Source organism: Felis catus, chromosome C2, assembly GCF_018350175.1.
Source record: "Felis catus isolate Fca126 chromosome C2, F.catus_Fca126_mat1.0, whole genome shotgun sequence".
In the NCBI taxonomy this organism is placed as follows: domain Eukaryota; kingdom Metazoa; phylum Chordata; class Mammalia; order Carnivora; family Felidae; genus Felis; species Felis catus.
The window spans coordinates 86818724-86840808 of NC_058376.1; the positions used below are offsets into that span (position 1 = coordinate 86818724).

General features: G+C 37.5%; 1 protein-coding gene across 15 annotated transcripts in view; it reads left to right on the forward strand.

The window, feature by feature from the left end:
• PEX5L (peroxisomal biogenesis factor 5 like) overlaps positions 1–22085 on the forward strand; it is a 228327-nt gene that overhangs the window by 54061 nt on the left and 152181 nt on the right. For 3 of the 15 annotated variants that reach the window (XM_045037232.1, XM_006944231.5, XM_019840080.3), the window contains exons 1-2: positions 3607–4707; positions 6213–6284. The exons of 2 other annotated variants lie outside the window; for them this stretch is intronic. In XM_045037232.1, the coding sequence (XP_044893167.1) occupies positions 4615–4707; positions 6213–6284 (165 nt within the window). In that variant the 5' untranslated portion in view covers positions 3607–4614. Of the gene's footprint in view, positions 1–3605; positions 4708–6212; positions 6285–7632; positions 7747–22085 lie in introns of those variants that run through there. 10 more of the 15 variants (XM_019840081.3, XM_045037231.1, XM_011286056.4 and 7 more) reach the window with 5 other exon arrangements.

A 22085-nucleotide genomic window follows, 5' to 3' on the forward strand; every position in this document is an offset into this window, starting at 1 on the left:
TTCTTTCAAAAAGTACTCCCAAGTATAAAGAGAACATATAGATCATGAATAATTCCATTTCCCAGAGAAAAGGACTTTTAATATTTGGTATGTATCCTTACAGATTTCTCTTCTATAAATATATGTCAAATAACTAAATTTTCAAAGAGAAACACGCAGTTTTTCTCCAAAAAGCGTTTGTTCTTCCTTTCTTGCCTCGTGAATTCTAGCCCCTCATTCTCTGGCATCTACAGTTTTACTTTCTTCACTAATTCCTTCTTGAACTATAAATGAACTTAGTACCTTTACACAAAGGAGGGGGAAGCTACAATTTTCCCAGTATTCTTTCCCTCTATTTTTGTCTTTCCACTCCATCTTCCCTCCTACCCTTTTTAAAAATTTTTTTAATGTTTATTTATTTTTGAGAGAGAGACAGAGATAGAGCACGAGTCGGGGAGAGGCAGAGAGAGGGAGACAGAATCCAAAGCAGGCTCCAGGCTCTGAACTGTCAGCACAGAGCCGGACTCGGGGCCAGAACCCACGAACTGTGAGATCATGACCTGGGTGGAAGTGGGACGCTTACCCGACTGAGCCACCCAAGTGCCCTCCTCCCACCTTTTTTAAAAACTGTGGTAGAATACTTAACACGAGATCTACCATCTTAATAAATTTTTCCCTTTCTCTTTTCATTCAAGCTTTTCTAAAGGCAAATAAGTTCCTTTCTCAGTATCTGTACTCCCTTACCACCAATGTAGCCACTAGTTTACTCTGATCTTGGCTCCAGGAATTCTTCTCTTCCTAAGGTCCTTGATGGCTGCTAGAATGTCCAATACAATGAGAGTGTGCAGTGTACATCCTTACCTAACCGTTCATCAGCATTTGACAGTAGAGCTCTTTCTTTGACTGTATCCTCCTGGTTCTCCTCCTACACATAGGACCGCTCCTATTCAGCCTCTGCCCATTCTTTAAACATAACAACTCCCCGGGACTCTGGCCTTAGTCCTTATCTCTTCTGCTTTCTTTTTTAATGAGCTCAGCCAGTCCTGCAATTTTAGTTATCCCCAGCAATCCATATATCCTGCCCTTATGTCTCTTCTCAGATATCGACCTGTGTATCCAAGTGACCCACTGCATCTTTCCACTTGGAGGAACTTTCCAAAGACATCACAAACTCAGCATATATCTTTTCAGCACATCATTTCTTTTCCCAATCCTCCTCCCTCTCATGGAGACCCTATTCAGTTGGTGGCAACACCATTTAACAACTGTAATAGTGTAAATAACAGCAGAGACATTTGACACACTTGTCAAATTTGACCATTGAAATAAGTAATATTTACATTTATTTTGACATCTGTAGTCAATCACAAATTGCACTGGGGGCTAATTCATACTATGAGCTCTAAAAACAGACTGCTAGAGAATTTGATAATTAGAAGTCCATTGGTGACTGTGAATACAATTACTGTAAATTGCAACCTGATTGTAATTGGTTTAAAAGTGAAGAGAACGGAAGGAGCTGTTACTAGTGAGCACAGACCAGCTTTCAAGTTTGACAGTGGGAAGATAAGAGAGATTAAATGAATGTCTTTAGGGGAAAGGAGATGTGAGGAAGTCATCTTTTAGAACAAGGAAAGCAACAATTTTGCTAGCTGTGGGAAGAAGGTGGTGGAGAAGAAAGGATAGAAGATAGGGATAATAGGAAGATAAGAATTGAATACTGACAACCATAAAAAAAAGAGAGTAGGGGGATCTTTGCTGCTTTTGTCTATATTATATATTCTTCGTGTAACATTTGTTTTACTAAATTCAGGTCTACTATTTGTCATTAAATAAATAACAGTAAAAAATATTTTTAAAATATTTACATGTAACTTTTTAAAGTTTTTGTTTAAATTCCAGTTAGTTAACATACAGTGTAATGTTAGTTTCAGGTGTACAGTTTAGTGATTCAGCACTTCCATACATCACTTGGTGCTCATCACAAGTGCACTCCTTCATCCCCTCACCCATTTAACCCATCCTCCCACCCACCTCCCCTCTAGTAACCATCAGTTTGTTCTCTATAGTTAAGAGTGTTTTTTGGTTTGCCTGTCTCTCTTTTTTTCCCCTATGCTCATTTGTTTTGCTTTTTAAATTCCACATATAAGTGAAATCATATGGTATTTGTCTTTCTCTGATTTATTTCATTTAGCATAATACTCTCTAGCTCCATCCACATCATTGCAATTGGCAAGATTTCATTCTTTTTGATGGCTGAGTAATTTTCCATTATATATAATGGAAATGTGTGCATAATATATATATATATATATATATATATATATATATATATATACACACACACACATATATATACCACATCTTTATCCAGTCATCAGTCAATGGACATTTGGGCTCTTTCCATAATTTGGCTATTGTTGATAATGCTGCTATAAGCATTGGCGTGCATGTATCCCTTGAAATAAGTATTTTTGTATCCTTTGAGTAGATACCTAGTAGTTCAATAATGCAGTTGTTGGATTGTAGGGTAGTTCTATTTTTAACTTTTTGAGGAATCTCCATACTGTTTTCCCAAGCGGCTGCACCAGTTTGCATTTTTCTATGTAATCTTTAACCTTTACATTTATTTACATTATTATTCTGTAGTCAGGCAAAAATTGCAATTGAGGCTAATTTGCACAATTAACTAATTAATGTGTTTCTTTTCCTTCTGAAAATTTCCTTCCTGTATTCCATCACTAATAAGTATGAAGAATCCTTTTAATTTGACAGATGTCTTTCGGTTAAAACTCTTACTTTTTTTTTAATAAACTCCTATTCTAAAATGAACAATGAGAGTTTCATTTTTCAAATCTCTACCCCACCAGATTTTGTTGTTTTGTTTTGGTTTTTTGTTATTTTGCTTTTTTGTTACTACTTGAAAAATTTTCTTATATAATGCATCCTATATCTGTGGGCATGTATTGTTTTTCTATATAGTTTCCAAGTTTTATAGTTTATCTAATTCAAGTGAGTAAATCTACATTTCTGTTCTACTTTTGTGGATGAGAGAATGAAAGGTGGGAAGCAGGAGGTAGATAAGGTTAAAGAGAGATGGTGGAATGTCTGCAGAAAGGAAAGTTTACCAGTTAGACTCAAATTCTTAAGAAAACTATAGCTCTGATTCAATGGTATTAACAAAGTTATCAGCACTAACAAAAAACTAGGCAGTTCTCCTTGCAGTTACTCAGGAAGGAATCAGAATGGTGTGGGGAAGATGGGAGGGCTACATTGGACACTTAGCCAATGTCAAAGGAGTTATAAGGAGTGAGGCATCCTCGGCAAATGACTATTTTCTTTCTCTCTTTCCTCACTTCTCCGGCCTCAAAGTCCGCACCATTTTAGCTCCACAGCACTGACACTCCCTTCTCAGCTGCTCATAGATGAGCAGTGCACAGAATCTACCATCAGCAGGCAGCATGCTAAGGTTGTGGTGGAGAGGGCCTGACCTTATTGCCTCAGTTGAAATCCTCAGCTCCAGTGTCTGCCAGAAGAGGTGGGAGGGGCACAGGAAGTGACTACCCTCTGGCTTCTCCTCCCACAGAAGCCCTGCCTCCTCACGCAGGACAGTAGAGAGGTTAGCTTTCTTTCTCCTTCTAGTTCAGTCCTTTGGCTAATGTGAAAGACCACGCAGAAGCTTTGGAGTTGCTTTTTGTGCTTGAAAAAAGTGCATAGATAGAAGACAGGGATTCCTGGCTGGGAGGAGGGAGGAGAGCTGAAGATCTCTGCCTGGGCTGGCTGAGCTAAGCAGTCAAAGTGGGAAGCTGAGTGCTTGAAAGAGGATTATGCTCGCACTAGAAATAAGCAGTAAGTGAGCGAATAACCATTATGGTTTAGAAAAGGATTAATCCCCCTGGGGTTATGGGGTGAAGTAGAAAATATTGCTTAACTCTAGAGTAAAACTGTAAGGCTTCTGACTCTGTATACAGTTGTGTGCTGTTTGGAGAGTAGGGGCTTAAATGCAAAATCAGAGCTCTAAATGCCTCCTCCCACTCTTGGAAAATGCCAGCTTCTACTTAGAATAGTTGTGGATATAATCTCCTTCCCTGACCTAGCCTCTTTCCAGGAAAATATATTCCTAAATCAGTAAGGAAGTTGGGATTAAATTGGAAAGGTGGAATTTGGTAGTGGTAGAATTGCAATCTTGAATTATGTTTGGTGAATGCTGACATTGTTATATCAGTGAGCAGTGATTTGTTAATCACAAGGAAGTCTGAGATTGGGGCATTAAAAAGGGAAAATTGAGAGCTTTTATGACAAGGAGGCTGAATAGTCTATATGCGTACGATGAAATATAAAAATGTATATAAGTAATAATAGATGGGGTGTTTTAAGGAGCATTAAAAGTAGAACAGCAGTCAGGAAACCTAGAAGTGCTCGGATAAAATTTAGTTAGAAAAGAAGAGATTTTAGTTTCAATGACTTTTTGTGCTAGCCAAAAATTTCACAATGTTTACAAAGTCAAGACAATGATTCAGGGATACTTTGATTATTGTCATACATTATAAATACTGTTGCTGGGCAAGATCTGTGGTTCTTTGGTCAGCAAGTTCTGGCAATGACACCACTGCCGCTGGTGCAAAGAATTCTGGGATGCCTGACAGTGAAATGGATGGAAGGACCCACATTCCAACTCTACTTAATGTCCTTTTGTCCAGAAATCGGGTCATGCAAATGAGCTACTTGGTACGTATATAGATCAATATTCAGAAAGGCATTTCTAAATGTTTTGTATTAGGTCTCTGGACAATATCTTATGGCAACCAGTAGACTAAAAGGATACAAAAACAAAAGTGATAGGAAGGAAGTCAGCTTGACTGAAACCAAACCTGTTCTTTTTGTTTTCCATCAATCCTGAAATGGAACCTCAAATGAGCAGAAGAATAATAGAGAGAAATACTGTGGCCATCTGTTCTGTTCTAAGTGGCTAAATTCATTAATATATGAATGAGAATTTAGATTTTATTTATGCATCCTAATACTTGAAGGTTCAGAAATCTCTTTATTACAGAAAAACCCACAAAAATAAGAAGTATGTCTATTGGGGAGGAAGGGGAAAAAATAGACAAGAATTATATCCCACGGTATAAGGAAGATTTACATCATGTTCACTGAAGGATATAGTTCTTCCCTCAATGAGATGGGGATCCTAATACGGCACAATAGATGCAAACAAATATTTTTAGTTCCCTTAATTCTGGGTGATGCAGTTAATACAGAAAGACAGATGCAGTTAATTCAGAAGACAAAGAAAAGATTCTTTAAAAAATAATAACCTTGAACTACAGCTAGCTATGTAGTGAATTTTATTTTCCTTTTCTTACTGGTCCTCTACAGAGGTACTATGATTTCTGAAATTATGAAGAAGCAATCTTCCTTTTCTAGTATTCCTATCAACAAGTGCACTGGGAGAAAGGAAAAAAAAAGACTCAGATGTATTATCTTTCCCCTATAGCACAACAGTAAAATGGTTAAAATGATCTGTGACATTTTCTAACTTTACAACTTTTGCTTTGGGGAAGATAGTTGGGGGTTAGACCTGGGTGGGGGAAGGGAAGACAAAATGCCAATAAAGTGCATTTTTAAAAAATGGTCTATATTCTTCCAACTTTTCAAACTACATAATTTTGAAAACTATCTTACATATCTTTTAAAAATTATTTCTGAGTTATTTTTTCCAGTGTTAGTTTTCATTGGATTTGTAAGCAAATGTAGAAAATCTGTAGGTTCGTTATCTGAGTTGTATAGTGCTTATCTTATTCTTACAAATATAAAAGGGATTAAAATAAAACATTTAATCCTTGAAGTCTTAAGCATAGTGCAATTACTAAATGCAGTTTCAGTCTTTAATAAAAATGTGCTGGGACTCTTAAAGGAATTGTTGATCTATCTCAAATTACTAAAGAATCTGTTTTGAAACTACAAAATTGGAAAAACATAACAATATTCAGAAAAAGATTAAAAGTGTAATTTGGATGGGAGAGGCTAGGCAGAAATACTTGATGCGTAATTATAAGCCTAAAGTTTGACAATAAAAACATTTGCTGTTGTCCACGAGAGATTGATATAAAAAAATGATGTATTTTGACAAGTGAACAAGGCTAAGTAAAGTATTTAAAAAGTATTAAGTGGAAATTAACATTATTAATGGAAAGAAACTAAATGATCATTTAAAATTATTCTTTCACAAGAAAAGTAAAGAAAAAGGATATGGAAAACTAAGCAGTGATGAAGACCTCGAAATAATTGTTGATCAAAAGCAGGTAAGTGAATGCTTACATACATTTTCTACTGTTGCACTGTAGATCTTTGACAACTGAGGCCCTTTGAGTGTTCGGTCCTGCCCTGGTGGCTGTATTAGCCTGTCCAGCTGAGGCCCGCTTAACAAGATAGATTTTGAGAGCAGCTAAGCCTCCCCCTATGATCCCTCTGATCCACTGACTTCTACATGATGTCAACATGCATGTTCTATATATAAAGACAATGAAAAATAGAACAAGATAAGAGGACTTTTTAGAAAATTACATGACCCAGGGAAAAATGAATCAATACAGCAATGATAATTTGGTTGGAGAAAAAAAATTAAACAAGAATCAGAAAGTGTGTTATTTTGAAAGTGAGAAAGCTAACATTAGTGCGAAACAATGAATATGCTTTAAGGGAAGGGGGGTAAAAGACTAAAAATACTGGGAAGTTGAAAACATATACATTGCCCAATTTACTTTATCAGAATATCTGCAATAAATATAGAGATCTTTTTTTTTAACATAAAGAAGAAGCTACTTAATATTCTTTAATACTGCCTGTGATTTGAAAAACATCTAGCTTGGATTTTATATGGGCCCATAAGGTGGAATGAAAGCTGCTTAATAGACCATAAACAATGACATACCAGGTAATGGAAGGTTTCCAACTAATGCCACTGAATTGGCATTGGCCCTTAATATCTCTGTTAATTATTGAGGAGACAAGATAACTGCACATCTATTTAATGTGTAAGTGGCGCTAATTCTGAGGGTGATGTAAGCTCAGGTGGAGACTGAGAAATAATTCAAAGGAGTCTGCGTAGATGAAAAGGTTAGAAAGAAAGCAGTCAGCAAGTTACAGGAAGGCAAGTTGCATTTGGACAGTTTCCTAATTGTGCAGTTTGTTTTGCATCATGACAACTGCATTAAAGGAGCCATTGTGTATATTTCTGAAAAAAAGAAAAATGACCACCAGAAGAGAGCAATCAGGAGCAGTTGAGTTAGAGACCTACTTCTTAGGTCTGGAATAATTGAAGTAGTTGAAATGGTCTTCTGGGAGAAAACTCACCAAAAAAAAAGCATCTCCCCAGAAGTGCAGAATATGTTGATCTTACAGGGTTCACTCAGACTACCTTCAAATTAATGTTTCTTGCCTTATCTTTACTCTCCTGCTTTTGAGTAAATTGGGGGACAAGGAGTACAGGTCGGTGAGGACTTTGGCCATGTATTTCTGCTTAGTGCCAAATTGTCAGGTTAGTTAATAGGATAAGTGTGGCTGGAGCTCGAGTGCTCTGCTGGGCTATTGGCTATCATTTTAATTATGCCAGATTAATTACTTGGAGCACACAATCTCCATCTCCCACAGATCCTATTCCTAGACTGACATTCTCATTGAAGGACTGGCAGATGAACTAATGAAATACAATTGAGTATATTATGAGAACACACATACCTATCCATTTCTCTATTAAAATGAAAAGTAAGTTATTTTTTTATTTCTTCCTTGATCATGTATAAGTCAAATGTTTATAATGTTTTTATAATGTTAATGTTAAATGTTTTTTGTAATTTGTTAGTATCATCCTACCCTCAAAGTCTGCTTTTCTTTCTTCCTTCCTTCCTTCCTTCCTTCCTTTTTTTTTCTTTGCCTTAAGCTTTTTTTTGTTTGTTTTAACTAAATTTTGGGATTCAGAAAACCATAAATGTATACATTGAGATCTCTGGAGTGGAAAGCCCAAGAGAGTCATTGTTCTTTTTTTCTCATGGTACCTTTCACAACATGTATGTAGTTGTCCCTAAACGCATTTTATTAACTGTTAAGGGAACCGACTTTGCTTCTGTTTCAGAAAATAATGCTATTTTATACCTGGATCAAATAAGGGAGGATTTGATTTGCTCAGTCATTGTTTGCCTCTGTAGTTATCATGTTTCTTCCTGTGGCATTGCACCAGTTGGAACCAGTTGGCAGTGACCCAGCTCTGCTGAGTCATTCATGTCAAAACACATTTTAAAAGGCGAGTAATTATGAATATGAGTTGGCTTCCATGTTTGCTGTTGGCAGTAAGACTAGTCCTTCCTTTTTGGGAAGGTTTACTTGGTGGTGATGTGAGCAAATCCTAGGTTGAAATAATGACAATGTTGATAACTCAAAGCAAAACATTTAGGAAAACACTCTAATTAGTCTTTATAATACCACCAAAAATTCTTTCTGTGCTTAAGAGATCAACATTAAAAGTGTGTATGTGTGTAAAACACATTTGTTTAATATTGCTTCATCTCATAGATATTATATTGGGGAGGAATCTTTATGCTCAATTTATTCTTCCTATAACATTTTACAAACATGGTAGATATTTTTGTTAGTCAATCTTCATATAACTGCCAAAAGAAAATCTAGAGAAGATAAATAAAATAGTTGGAGTGCTGTGCTGGGCAGAAGTCTACTAATCTCATTAAATCTGTCATTCAGAAGCTGTCGCTCTACAAATGCTGTGCAAGCTATATGCCATTTTATCAGTCGTGTGATTTGCAAGACTTGTACTTCCACAAAAAGTTCACAATTTTGCTTATATAAGCAAATTAATAACAGAAATAGCACAGAGTGTGTGGATTTTGTTCTCCCTGACTGCCTCCATTCAAGGGGGTAAAAGGTGATTTCTGTTATTTTTACATGAGAAAAAGTGATTTTGGAAATGTGTAAGGTTTTATTCTTAAAAGACAATATTGTTCTTTTCTCTTTGTGAAATTTTATTAGAAAAATGTATTTGAAATACATATGAAAATGTTCTAGAGAATTCTTAGACTAGTACTAATGTCCTAAAGTAACAGGTGCCATATGTAATCACACATATGTACACACATATATAGTCATTTAAATATAAATGTATGAGACTGGCATTGGAGCCCATATTTTCCACTAGAAATCCCTAGAGTTTTCAAACTTCAAGCATAGGAAAGCAATCGAAGGACACATATTCAATTAAAATCTTAATGGTTCTAAACCCCAGACATTTGACATAAATATATGTGTATTGCATTATTTATATAATCAGTAATATAATTATTAAATTATTACATGTAATTATTAATAAATTATATATTTGGCTTTCTAGAATAAATATTAAAAGAGAAATTTTAAATGTATATTTTGGATCATTTTTATTATTCTTAAAATATTCTTTCCTGATTGATCTTGTAGATCTTGTTTAGGAATAGGTTTCATGTACATATTAATTTCCTTTTGAGATTTTAGGGATGGGAATGAGGGAGTAGATGGTCAAGTACCTTGAGTAAGGGATCGAAAACATTATCTACTTTGAATAAATAATAAATTCATTCTATTTTAAATTGCTATTTTTAATTAGAATAGAGCCACCTTCATTTTTAATTAGACTAGAGCCACCTTCATTCAAGGTTTATGACATGCTGGACCAAGATGACTTTTCTTCTAAAATGTTTTCAATTTCCAAGTTAACTTAAAGGACCTAACAAAAGGTAACACAAAAGTATAGAATTTATGATTATATGAAGGATACACTCACAGGCTCAAATATTTAAAGAATGGTTTTAACAGTACGTCATGGATCCAGTTGGTTATAGGACTCGGAGTTGCAGCTGCATAGCCTTCAGTGCAGTAAGGTGGGGAAATGTCAAATATCAGCCAGTTACAAGAGGAACAATTGTACAGAGGTCAGAGCAGTGGTTCTCAAATATTAGCAGCCTCAGAATCCCCTGGAAGGCTTGTTGGAGGTTTTGGCGTGGGGGAGGGGGGGTGGGGGAGGTGCGGGCATCCCCAGAGTTTCTGATTCTGTAGGTAAGAGGTAGGGCCAAGAATTTGCATTTCTATATCCTTAGCTCCCACTGCTGGTCCCAGACTACACTTTGAGAACTGCTGGACCAAAGGAAACAATTATTGTAGTTCTAAAGGGAAAAAATAGTTATATAAGGACTTGTAGTAAATTCTACACTCTTCAACTGAGCATTACCTGGATACCTAAAGACTAGAATTCATAGACATCCAACTTAATGATGCTGAAAACAAGAAAACCACAGCCATTTATACTCAAAGGTGCTTTTAAGACCCAGGTTTGTAGTATGACTAAATTCCACTCAATAGCCTTGTGAGCTTGAATCAGTTTGAGGTATTTATTTATTTGTCAAATATCATTCTGCTCTTACCATCTCTTAGAGTTTCTCTGAGAAGATAAAATCTATTAAAATGCTTTATAAACTGTAAATCGTTATGCCATTTTAATTAACTAGTCATTACCACTATATCAGTCTGCTTCACCTGCCACATGAATTATCATAGACTAGATGGCTTAAACAATAGACATTTATTTCTCACAGTTCTGGAGGCTGGGAAGTCCAAGATCAAGGTGCTGGTATGGCCAGTTTCTGGTAAAAGCCCTCTTCCTGGCTTATAGATAGCTGCATTCTTACTGTACTTTCTGTGTTTTCATATGGCAAGGAGAAAGAGCTCTGGAGTCTCTTCCTCTTATTAGGGCCCTACCCTTATGGACTCATTTAACCTTCACTTCTTCTTGTAGACCCTATCTCCAAATATAGTCACATTGGGCTTCAACATATGAATTTGTGGGGAGGGGTACAAGCACTCAGTCCCTAGTACCCCACAACCCCAATTTAGCAGAATATTGAGATCTAGAAAGGTGAATCAAGTTGCCCTGAGTCCTGATTAGGTACATAGAGAACACTGGAAGCCAGCCCTCCCTCCTGACAGTCCAATACTCTTTCTGTCACTCCATGTAGCTCTCTACAGTTGCCCATTACTGTCATCCCATAGGTGGGTCTTAAGAAACTATTTTGTTCCAGTGTTTTAATTATATAAATATACTAGGAAGTATCATAATTGGCCAGTATTTATTTATTGAACCCTCACAGGGATAATCTTTTCCATAAACACTGCTTAACTGTTTACTTCCCTCTTGGCCCCTATGGATTTGTTAGGAGAGAAATGCTCTTCAGAGTAAGTGTATACAGAAGTAGAGCTAAAAGGTTGTTGACATTCTGTTACTCTTCCCTTCCCTACAAAACTTCCTCAGAGAGGAGGCATGAGAGCACCATGGAGAGAGACAAAACATACTTTTCTTGGCCCAAAACCTTTCTGAGAGTGTCCTTTTAAATTTATAGGAGAAGCCTGAGCAGAAAGCAATGGAAACTAGAATTTCTGTGATTTTTCTCTAAAGAAAAAGAAGAAACAAAGTATAGCCACCCCCTTGTATTTTCAGGAACATGGAAGCATTTGGATAGGATTGAAATTCTATCCTAGTGGTCATTGTGGGAATGAATCCTAAAGAAGAGAATACAAGCCATCATGAAATAAAAATGAAAGAATGAGAAAAACCAATGAACAGGAAAGGGTACCCAACTTCCCTCTGGTGTTAACAGTTAGTGTGGTCGTATCACCATCTAAGCAGCTGACACGACTCTTGGACTTAAAAATGCTAAAGGGATGGGGATGATATGTGTCACTGCTTTGTACTCAGCACCATCTGGCCAGTGCTTTCTTTGCCATTACAATATGGCAGCTTAACTTAAATATAATTCAGATCCTATTACTTCTGAGGAGATTTTTAAAGTGTGAGACCATGTTTCTTGGTATCATGTGTAAAACTGGCCTGGAATACCTTCTTGGGGATCAGTATTGGTCACCAAGAACAGAAACCCCTCTAGAGTTGCAGAAAAGAGACCATCTGGTCAGCCTGGAGATTCTGAAGCAGGACGCTCTGAGACACTGAAAGGACAAAGCACATTCTGCAGTTGTGGTTGCCCTCATTACTCTCAGAGCAGACAGATTCATTAGTGCTTTCCTTAGGAAAGACTGATAGATGAGAAATGGTTCAATGAAAATAAGGCATACGTATTTGTGATGAGAGAGACTGAAGCTATTCAAATTTGCTGTCTATCTGAAATCAACATTGTAGTAAACAAAGATTCACTACTGTAGCCCAATCAGTGCCATCTTGTCTGCAAAGCTATTTATCATCATAAATATTGTACAAGAAAGGGGAAAAGTTTTCCACTAGGTTAAGTAGAAAAATTACTGGAATAAAGGCATGATCACCCTGCATTTTATTCCTGAATATTTCCTATTTTTGTCAAGAAACAGAAAAATCATTCTGAGTTACTGGTAATTTGGCAAGGGTGGAGTGGGGGGAAGCATAGTAATGCAAAATATTTTATTTTATGTTTTCCTTATAAACTCACAATGGGGAGTTTATTTTTGTTTGTTTAACTTCATGCATTTCAATTCAGTGTACCAATTCCCCTAAGCATCACCTCTGACTCTAAGGAAAACAAAAAGGGTAGACCTAATATCTTAATTTCAGAGTCTTCTGACATGTTACTGAGATCTGAAGGTAGAAGCCCAGAAGATGTAGATGGCCACTCTTTATAGAGTGACACAGAGACAAGCAAGAGAAACCTGAAGTAGGAGACCATCATTCTAGCTTCTAGTCTCGACATTGCTACTAACTAAGCAGAAGACACTAGAGTGAGCAATTTAAGTTCTCTGGGTTTCTATTTCTTTATCTCTAACGTGGAATAACACCATCTGGCTCAGATGTCTGTTGTGAGATTCAAATGGGGATATCCCCCTGGAGAACCTTGCATTCAGTTCATCCTCTTTTGGTCAGAACCAAGCCTAGAATCCAGGGCCACTGCAGCCTTTCTTTCATGTTCTTTCCACCAGCAGCTCATGCTTCCCTGAACATCAGGTTGGTTGTTGCATTGCAACATTTTTGCTTTGCTTATTCCCACTGCTTCACAAGTGTTCTGCATGCTTTCTGTAAGGTGCCATCAGGTACTCTAGTACTGGCTCCTCTGTCCCCACAAGCTTTGGACATTGTGCATATATGACAAAGTTGTTACACAGTGGTAGGAACAGGGCTTTCACAGTCAGGAATCTGAATTAAATCTGAATGAAAACAGGGTATGGTCACATAATAGTTTTATTATGGGAAAATTAACCAGCCTCTATGAGCCTCAGCCTGCTGTCTATAAAATGAGGAAAATACTATCTATTTCATAAAATAGTTGGGAGGATTAATAAGTTGCTGTATATAAATGCCTAGCAAAATGCATGGCATAATAAGTACTTTATAAATGGAAGGTACAGGAATCAGGGGGGTGGTGATGGTAAAACTCTTAGATCTTTTATTGGCTGTACAGTTCCCTTGGATTTCTTCAGGACTGAGTTATAATAATTCTAAACAACCAAGTCTATTCTGGGGTCATAGATACATCCTTCTTGGATCCACTAGGTACAGAAATGAGGAGAATAGATTGTGTATAAGGAAAATAGGGAGTGAGGGAGAAAGCCTCACAAGCTGGCCCCTCTAGAGGTGGCAGCACCTACCAGATCCAGCTAATTGCCATCTTGTTGGAAATTGGCTCCGAGTCACCACATATACTAATTTTTCAAGAGAAGCAATTTGCTGCTTTTTAAATGTTTAAAATCAATTTAAAGTTGTTACAACAATGTGTAGTCAAACAAAGCAGTCTGAGTCTATATACAACCCTGGGGTTCCAATTTGTGACCTGTTATACTCATGAGATTCTAAAATCAAAGGAGAGTAGGATGCTGACATGGGCCTGGGTGGGCCTCTGCTCTCCCCTTCTTATTTCTCTCCTGCTTTATACCCTCCACCTTGAAAACTAACTTAACCTAGTTGTTGATGAAAATAATGAACATTAAAGTACAATTGTCAGATGGTTTTAAGTCTTCCAAGAAGTTCTAAAACCCAAAAGGGAACTGAACCATTTAACCTAAAATGTAAAAGAATACTCATCTGATAAAATGAGAAGGTCAGATATTATAAGCAGAAGGCATTGCCGATATTTCCTCCTATTCAGGTCTTTGGCCACCTCTTGGCAGCCTAGCATCTCAGTGAGTACACAAGTTACCAACATTGTTGGATAGCAAGCATCAGCTTTCCTCTACCAGTCCATCTTCCCCAATTTTCCAGACAGTAATGAAAATAACAGGGCTCGGTTAAAAACTATAATCACCAAGAAAGATCATGAATTGCCACCTCAAGTTCAACAAATATGTATGCATCACAGATCTTTATTTTAAAGTATTAATATACAGTCTATGTTCATTACATACAATATGAGAAAAACCTGGACTTTCCAGTTGGAAAAATATAGATGTTAAGTAATTTTCAAATAGCCCATTTTTTTTTCTTTTTAATCGAATGGTGAAAGGTGCTGGCAGCATGTTTAGTCAGTGAGAAAATAAAGCAAAATTGAAATGACATGAGCTGACATGCTGGGTGTAAAAATGATGTGATATATGAAAATAACAGCCAGAGATGGTAATACTTAAAAGCAGACTCAGCCGATTGGAATGCAACTTGAAGAGAAACCATTCAACCTTTCACTGTGGAAGATTTGTTGTGCTTTTACTGGCTTGTTTCTGGGTTTGTTTTGAGTTTTTGGTGGTTGTTTTTGTTGCTGTTTTAAGTAGATTCATCTGACCAACATGAGAACCGTAGACATCAGAGCTGTTAGGAACTTTAGATAATCTAATCCTGGAGCTTTCAAACTGTGCTCTGCGGGGCCCATTCTGGATTGTGAATTGGTGGGGAGGGCTGTCTGTGATGTGGCACCATCCCTTAGAGAGCGAGTCAGCCACTGGGTGTGCAGACAGGCTTTGTTCAATGAAAGGGTGCTGCTGCTAAGAAATTTAATTATATTATTCTAGTTCCATCAAAATAAGTTAAATGAGTTTAAGAGTAGGGAGATAGCTTGACTGTGTCACCAGGTTATTTTATATCAGGTCTGCAGCCTCTAGTGTTGGGTTCATTCATCTATCCTTGTAACTGCCTTTCTAAATTAAGCTGCTTATCCTTTCTTCTATATTCCCTCATGCTGGTCAGCTAAATATACCAACCAAGTCAGAAAAATCACTTGAAAGAAGTGTGCATTTCAAGTGCACAGCTTAATCTATGAAATTTGTTCTGGTAAATTTTTATGAAAGAATGTTTACATGAGATGCTTCCTACTTCATAAAGGGGATCTCACAACTTTGTGACAACTTCCCAGTATATATCACGATTCAGGTATTAAGGTTTTAAAAGTGGAATTTGTATCTCCTAAGACACCCCTAACAAGATTAGCAAAATGCTTCCTCCATGCCGAAGCAGACAGTTTCTACAGCTCATCTCAGGTCTTCTCCACCTGGATCAGTTTATCATCTCCTTCTCCGTTGGCTGTGCGCATTGTGGGCCGTGTCCGTGGTTCCACATGGAGTGTCCCAGTCCATCCATTTTGAGATGCGCTGCCAGAGTTTCACCCTGCAGGTGAACTCACTGATTACTGGTCGGATCGGTGGCTGTTGCCATAAGGGTTTTGAAAGCCAGGTGTGGGTGGAAATATTTATACTCATATTTACATTACATATTCAAAATCTGATAAATAAAGATAAAGGAGCAGACACACCATACAAATAATTTTTTTTTCTTATTTTGATATTTAAACAGCAGAGAGAGTTAAGAGTGTAACTGTCTCTTCTTCCCCTTCTGACTTTGGACCCAGATGTCTGTGATCTGCCATGGCCCCGACCTTGTCATTTCTGTGGTTGTGCATTTATTTCTCTCCCATCCAGGCTTCACCATACCGAGGCCTTTCCTTTCTGCTCAGCCCCATTCTCTGATCCCTGCCTCTGGAATGTGTCTCTTATTCTGACACTGCATATATAAGCTTTGACAGAAACGCAGTTCTTGCAAAACTGCTTTTTTTTTTAATGCTCCACTGCTTCCTTCCCTTTCTCCAAAACAACTCTACAATTCTGTCATTTCCATTTTAAGTCATTAATTTTTCACATGGTCTACCGCCAATCATAGTGAGTACCACTTCCTTCCTATCTTGTGATCTGGGGAAAACACATGCATACACAAATGATCATTCAACACAATTGTTATTTATTCCTCACCATAGTATTTTTTTTTTTGGCCAAATGATCTCATTCTTGAAATATATGAATAAGTGACTTATTACAGAAATGGTGAGAGAATGTACCATCTCGGCTTTGTGCGGGATGTTCTGAATAGAAAAAAACATTCATTCATCACTTTTTTCCAACAAAATTATCTCATTTGTATAATTTATGAATAATTAATGAATTCTTGTGGTAGAAAAACACTAAACAGTTTATGGAAGTAGTTTTCTTCCAGACAAAGTTTGTCCAATGATCATTTCCCTAGAGTCTCAGCTTCTATTTTTAAACTTTAAATGTGCCCCCAAAACTGACGCATTAATTTTTGTGAACTATGGGAGTAGTTTCTGAAAAACAATTACTGAGTGATGGTGCATTCGTTGATGGATTTTTTTAATCAACTTGTTTAGTACAGAATAAAACAAATTGAAGCTCATGAACAGGCTTACTCTTCAATTTTTATGCTAAAGATGGAAAACCTTGGAAACTTTGCTTTTGCAGAAAGGGAAACAATTTGTTTTTCACTAAACGAATGAGCAGTCTTATCCTTCCATCCAAACTCCAAGGAACTTGATTTAAAATCATCTCCCTGGGGGTCTATGAACCACAGTAGCCCAACAAGACATGCCCCGTGAACTCCAACACTGCTCGGCTTAGTGTAGCCCACAGGTGGTAGGCACCCAAGACTGCAGACAACCAAGGCTTGTCACCATCTCCCAAATAAAATGCAAACCCTTCAGTTGAACTTGCATGCTGTGCGTGGCCCAGCCCCTGACCACCCTGTTATCCTCATTCAGTGCCGCCTCCACTCTACACCCCATTCATATTGAACAGCTTGAAGAACCCCAGGTGTGTAACGCTCTTCCTCCCTCTTGGCCTTCACTCTCTATATGTATACGTGCATACAGTCTGTATCACAGATCTTCTGATATGTCCCTGGGAGTGAAGGGTATAGGTTGGAGGGATGGAGGCCTCCTCATGGTTCTGACCGAAGCTTTCCCCTTTGCATATCCAAATGCTAAGAGAGGAGAGAGAAAGAACAGTCTCTCTTGGCTCTGTACACAAGCAGACTTCTTAAATCCTAAAAACGTGGGGAGAAATGAGGAAAAAATGAAAAACAAAAGTAAAGTCTACTCCTGAAGAGGAGGGGAGCAAAGGGGAAACAGAAAAACCTGGGAGTCTTTTCTTTACAGAAATTTGATATCTAAATAATTTTGCTATGTATTTTCAGTGACTTTGTTGTAGGAGAAAATGTTTAATTATGTTTAGTACATTTATGGCTTTTGTGGTTCTAAAAAAAAATTAGAGCTTGATTCTGCCCTCTTCCCGAGGTTCATCCCCCCATGTGATATGCAGGGGAGCAGTGGAGAGAGAGCACAGCAGGACCAGCTCAGGGGATGTTGGCAACATTTAACTTTCCAGTATTCAAGGGAGACAACTAAACAGGGAATCATATATTTAAAAATCGGTTCTAAGATAAACTATGTGAACAAAATTAAATTGTCTTTTATTTTTCTCCATTACGAAGTCACCTAATAAAATAACTTCTGGAGGAAGATACATGTTTTAAAAATATGTGTATTTCAGTGGAAATGATCTAACCTTTTAGATAGATCACTCATTTATTTTACAGAAACTTCTTGGCAGTGCATTTCTTGCTAGGTGTTTGCCAGTTGCTGGGACACAGAGATGACATAAACATACTCATGGCCCTTGAGAAGTCAACAGTATGTTGCGGACCTTCTTAGATACCAACACTTAGCATTTACTATGTGCTACACCCTTTTGTAAAGCTTTATATAGATTAACTCATTTAACCCTCCCAACAACTCCATGATGTAGGTCCTACTATCCCCATTTCATCATGCACACTAACGCACAGGGAGTTTACACAGGTCTGCTACACTGCACAGCTATAAGGAAATGTGCTGTGTGCAGCAGTATATGCAGCCGTGGGTCCCAGGAGTTCACAATTAGGAGGTTATCTTTCCATCATCCTTCCCTGACTTATTAGGGAGATAGTAGATAGATATATTAGTAATGGTACTATCTTGACTGTGTTAGGAAAAATAATGTAACATGGTAGAATCTGAGAAAGCCTTTCTGTTTATAAAGGAAAGATGCATTTGATAAAGAAAAGCATAAATGAATTAAGATGGGTAAACTGGAAAAGAAATATTCTCCCTTCAAAAAAAAAAAGTATTCTTGTGTGTGTGTGCGTGAGAGAGAGAGAGAGAGAGAGAGAGAGGCAGAGAGACAGAGAATGTGTGAATACATAGCCATAAACCCACATACCCCAAAGCAAACCTATGAAAAATGTCAGTTGCCCAGTCCTAGAAGAAATGCCCACCTCTGAGGCCATGGGGACACTGCACTGCACTGAATGGTGGGACAAGGTGACCAGACTGTCTTGCAAGGGAACCAGTAAAATGCACATATTGCATTGCAGTTGCTACATGTGCTTCATGTCCTCCCATTTGAGGTGCTTCTCATGATAAATCCAATCCTTACTTTGTGTCTAGAATTACCTCTGTGCTCCCCACATTTGAAAAATTCCATGCCTGGAAGAAAACCAGAAAGTTCGTCACTTCAGCCTTTGTTAAATAACTTTCTGTTATGGGAGTAGATTGCTGTGCTCTGAAAATGTCACTCTGACAGCTGCCCTACAGTGGCTGACCTTTCTTCTCGGGCTGAAGTCCCTGCTGAACTGTTCGGTAGAGCTAGTTTATCCCAACTTGCTGGCAGATCTCCAGTTTCTCTGCATGCCCATTTGGAAAAGTGGTCTGAGGGTTGATATTTTGCCACTTATGACTTTCACCCAAAACACCTCTGCCCCTCTGAGCTTCTTATGATCCCTGTATCCTCCCAAAAGCAGCGCTCTGGTCTTCCTCCACAAACCTTACCTGTTAGTGCTGGAGGGTCACCCTTGGGGTCCCTTCTCCCTGCTTACTCTGCTTATTATGAGTATATGAAACCCTCCTCAGAAACTGTGGATGAGGGGTGCCTGGGTGGCTCAGTCCATTAAGCATCAGACTCTTGATTTCAGCACAGGTCATGATCCCACAGTCATGCGATTGAGCCCCATATTGGGCTCCACACTGAGCACGGAGCCTGCTTGGGATTCTTTCTCTCTCCCTCTCCCCTGCTTGCACACTGTCTCTCTCAAAAAAAAAAAAAACAAAAAAACAAAAAAAAAAAAACAAAAAAAAAAAACTTTGGATGAGACAGGAAGTCTCACCCTTGCTCCCAGGAACTCTTCATTTTGCATACTCTCTCATTTTTGCATGGTCACAAGCATAATTTTCATTTTTTGCAGAGTTGCAGTCAGTATGAATTCAGTTTCATTTCTGTTTCTTTATGTAACATCATGCCACACTTACTTTTCCACATTGATATTTAGTTTTTATAAATGTCACTTTAATGGTTGCCTTATATTGATTCAAGGTGATCCTTAGGCATTTTTTTTCCATGACTTTCCCTGACTTGAGTAGTGACCATCCAAAGCTATCTCTTCTTCTTTCAGGATGCAGGTTATCAAATAAAAAGAAAAGGAAGGGATTGCCAGAAAATCGTGTACATTACTATGATTAGACATATACGGATTGACCATGAATTATGCATGATGTTTATGGGAATTTGCACAGTGTCATCTTTTAATATCCCTGCTGCACCTTTAAATATCACTGGAGATGTCACCATGCATGTTGCTCTGCTCTCATAAAACCTTAGCTTTAAATCACAACCTACATGGCAGTTATATGGGATTCTGCTTCCTGAGGCTGACCACAGCCAAATTACAAACATTGATTTGCATAAATTTGGCTTGCATGAATTTTTAAGTTTGCTGAGAAGGGAAATTGACTAAATATTGTTAGAGCCACAAATAACTTGGGATATAATTTACTTTTGTGCCATATGGATTGAGGACACAGATGTATGGACCCACTAGGATATTCCTGTGCCAAAAAAATATATAGACTTAAAGACCCATAAGTGAAGCAACTTATATGATGGGAGTGCCACTAATTGCGTTATAAAATTAAGCCCTATGACTTCTTCATATTGAAAGGCAGTGATAAAAATAAATAATTATGAATGCATTTTAGAGTATCTGGTCTTTTCAGTGAGTATTCTAACTTAAAATTTTTTGCTCAGGTCCTAAAATGCAAAGCTAACTCTACAGTTGCAAGGGGTGCAGGAAGTTATTAGGTCTATTAGCAGAGCTAAAATACAACTAGGATGCTAAGATTCAAGTTCCTTGCTCTGCCGATGACTTTCTATTTAACCTTGAACAAATCTCTAAGCCTTGACTTTCCTATCAGCAAAGTGATAATATTTTCCTTACTTCTATCTCACAAGAATGCTGGAAGAATTCCTTAAAGAAAACTTAAAAAATAATCATCTGAACTACCCAAGAGGATTACTTCCTGTGAATAAATCCAAAACCGTATCATCTGTAAGGATGCCACTCACTAATGCTCTGGGGTTGTAAATTGACCTCTTGTGTTAAAGAGCAATTTAAAAATGAAATTCCCTGTAGAAAAATGAACACATCCATTATTATTACTTTTAGATCAGTAATGCTTGAGGAGAGAGGCAATGCGGCTTAATTTTATGAATTTGCAGGTGATGGAATTACATTGCATTTCCTTTTGAGTGATTCATAATTTTCTCTCTAATCATAATGAGAAAAAGAGTGGATAAGTTTTCATATTTATGTCTTTCGACTGTCTTGCAAAGATTTATGTTATAGATGGTTCTGAGGAAATAACATCAGTACTGATTTTGTTCTTTTTAAATGAACAAAACTTTTTCCTGGAAAAGTAAAGCTTATGCTGAGGCTTCTAAACTTTACTTAGTGGTTGAGAAATATTACATTCCAAGTAAAAACAACATAAGCTATCTGTTCCTTAGGACTAGAAAAAGGCCTCCTAGATTAATTTTAACCCCTGAGCCTTCTTTTTAAAAAAAAAAAATGAAAAGCATGTAGAATTCATAATGAGTCTTTAGCAGAAAAGTCACATAATATCTCTCAAAACACAGAGAAACCAAATTAACCTCAGCAAGGTAGGAGCCAGTGAAAGAACTTCTTCTCACAAAGTAAGTTGACATTTCAAACTGCCCTATATAGTTTGAAGGGAATTGGTCCCTTTATCAATAAACTCTCTTCAGAACAGTTATTTCAGGGCACGCTGGTGCAAAAGGTTAGTAACCAGGAATGAGTTCTTATTTTTACTCATTTAGAAATCTGCTTCTGACATCACAAATAAGGCCTACAATCAGCTTCCACAGAACATCCAGCCTATCAGAATGAGGAAAAAAAAATTTTTAAGTGCATAATCTTAAAGTTCATGGTGGAGCCAGAGTTAGGGATAGAGTAAAGGAGGGTGCAGAGAAATTTAGATAAATCAGTTTGTGCGGAGGTCATTTTAAACACTTGTGTAAGCATTGTAGATGAGATTGTTGGAATTGGTTGGAGCAAACTTTAAACCCCAACAGTCCAGTTTAGTTACATTATGACAGAAGTGGGGGGGAGGCAGTGAGAATAAAAGGAATTCACATTGTCAAGCACATGTGCTAGACAACAACCTAACAGGTATTATTGTTATTATGCCAATTTTTCAAAATGGAGGGGGGGGGGGAACAAACCCAAAGCTCAGAAGGATCGAGAAACCTTTTTGAAAAGAGTGATATAACTCATAAAGCTCCAGAAATGGAATTGAAATAAATTCTTCCTCCAAAGCCCATGTTCTTCCAGCCAGCTGCCTTTCCACAAGCCATCAAGAAAATTAAACTGCACCACATTTTGTTTAATTTAAAGACACAGCCCTTAGTTACTGTATATATTGCCTAGTACC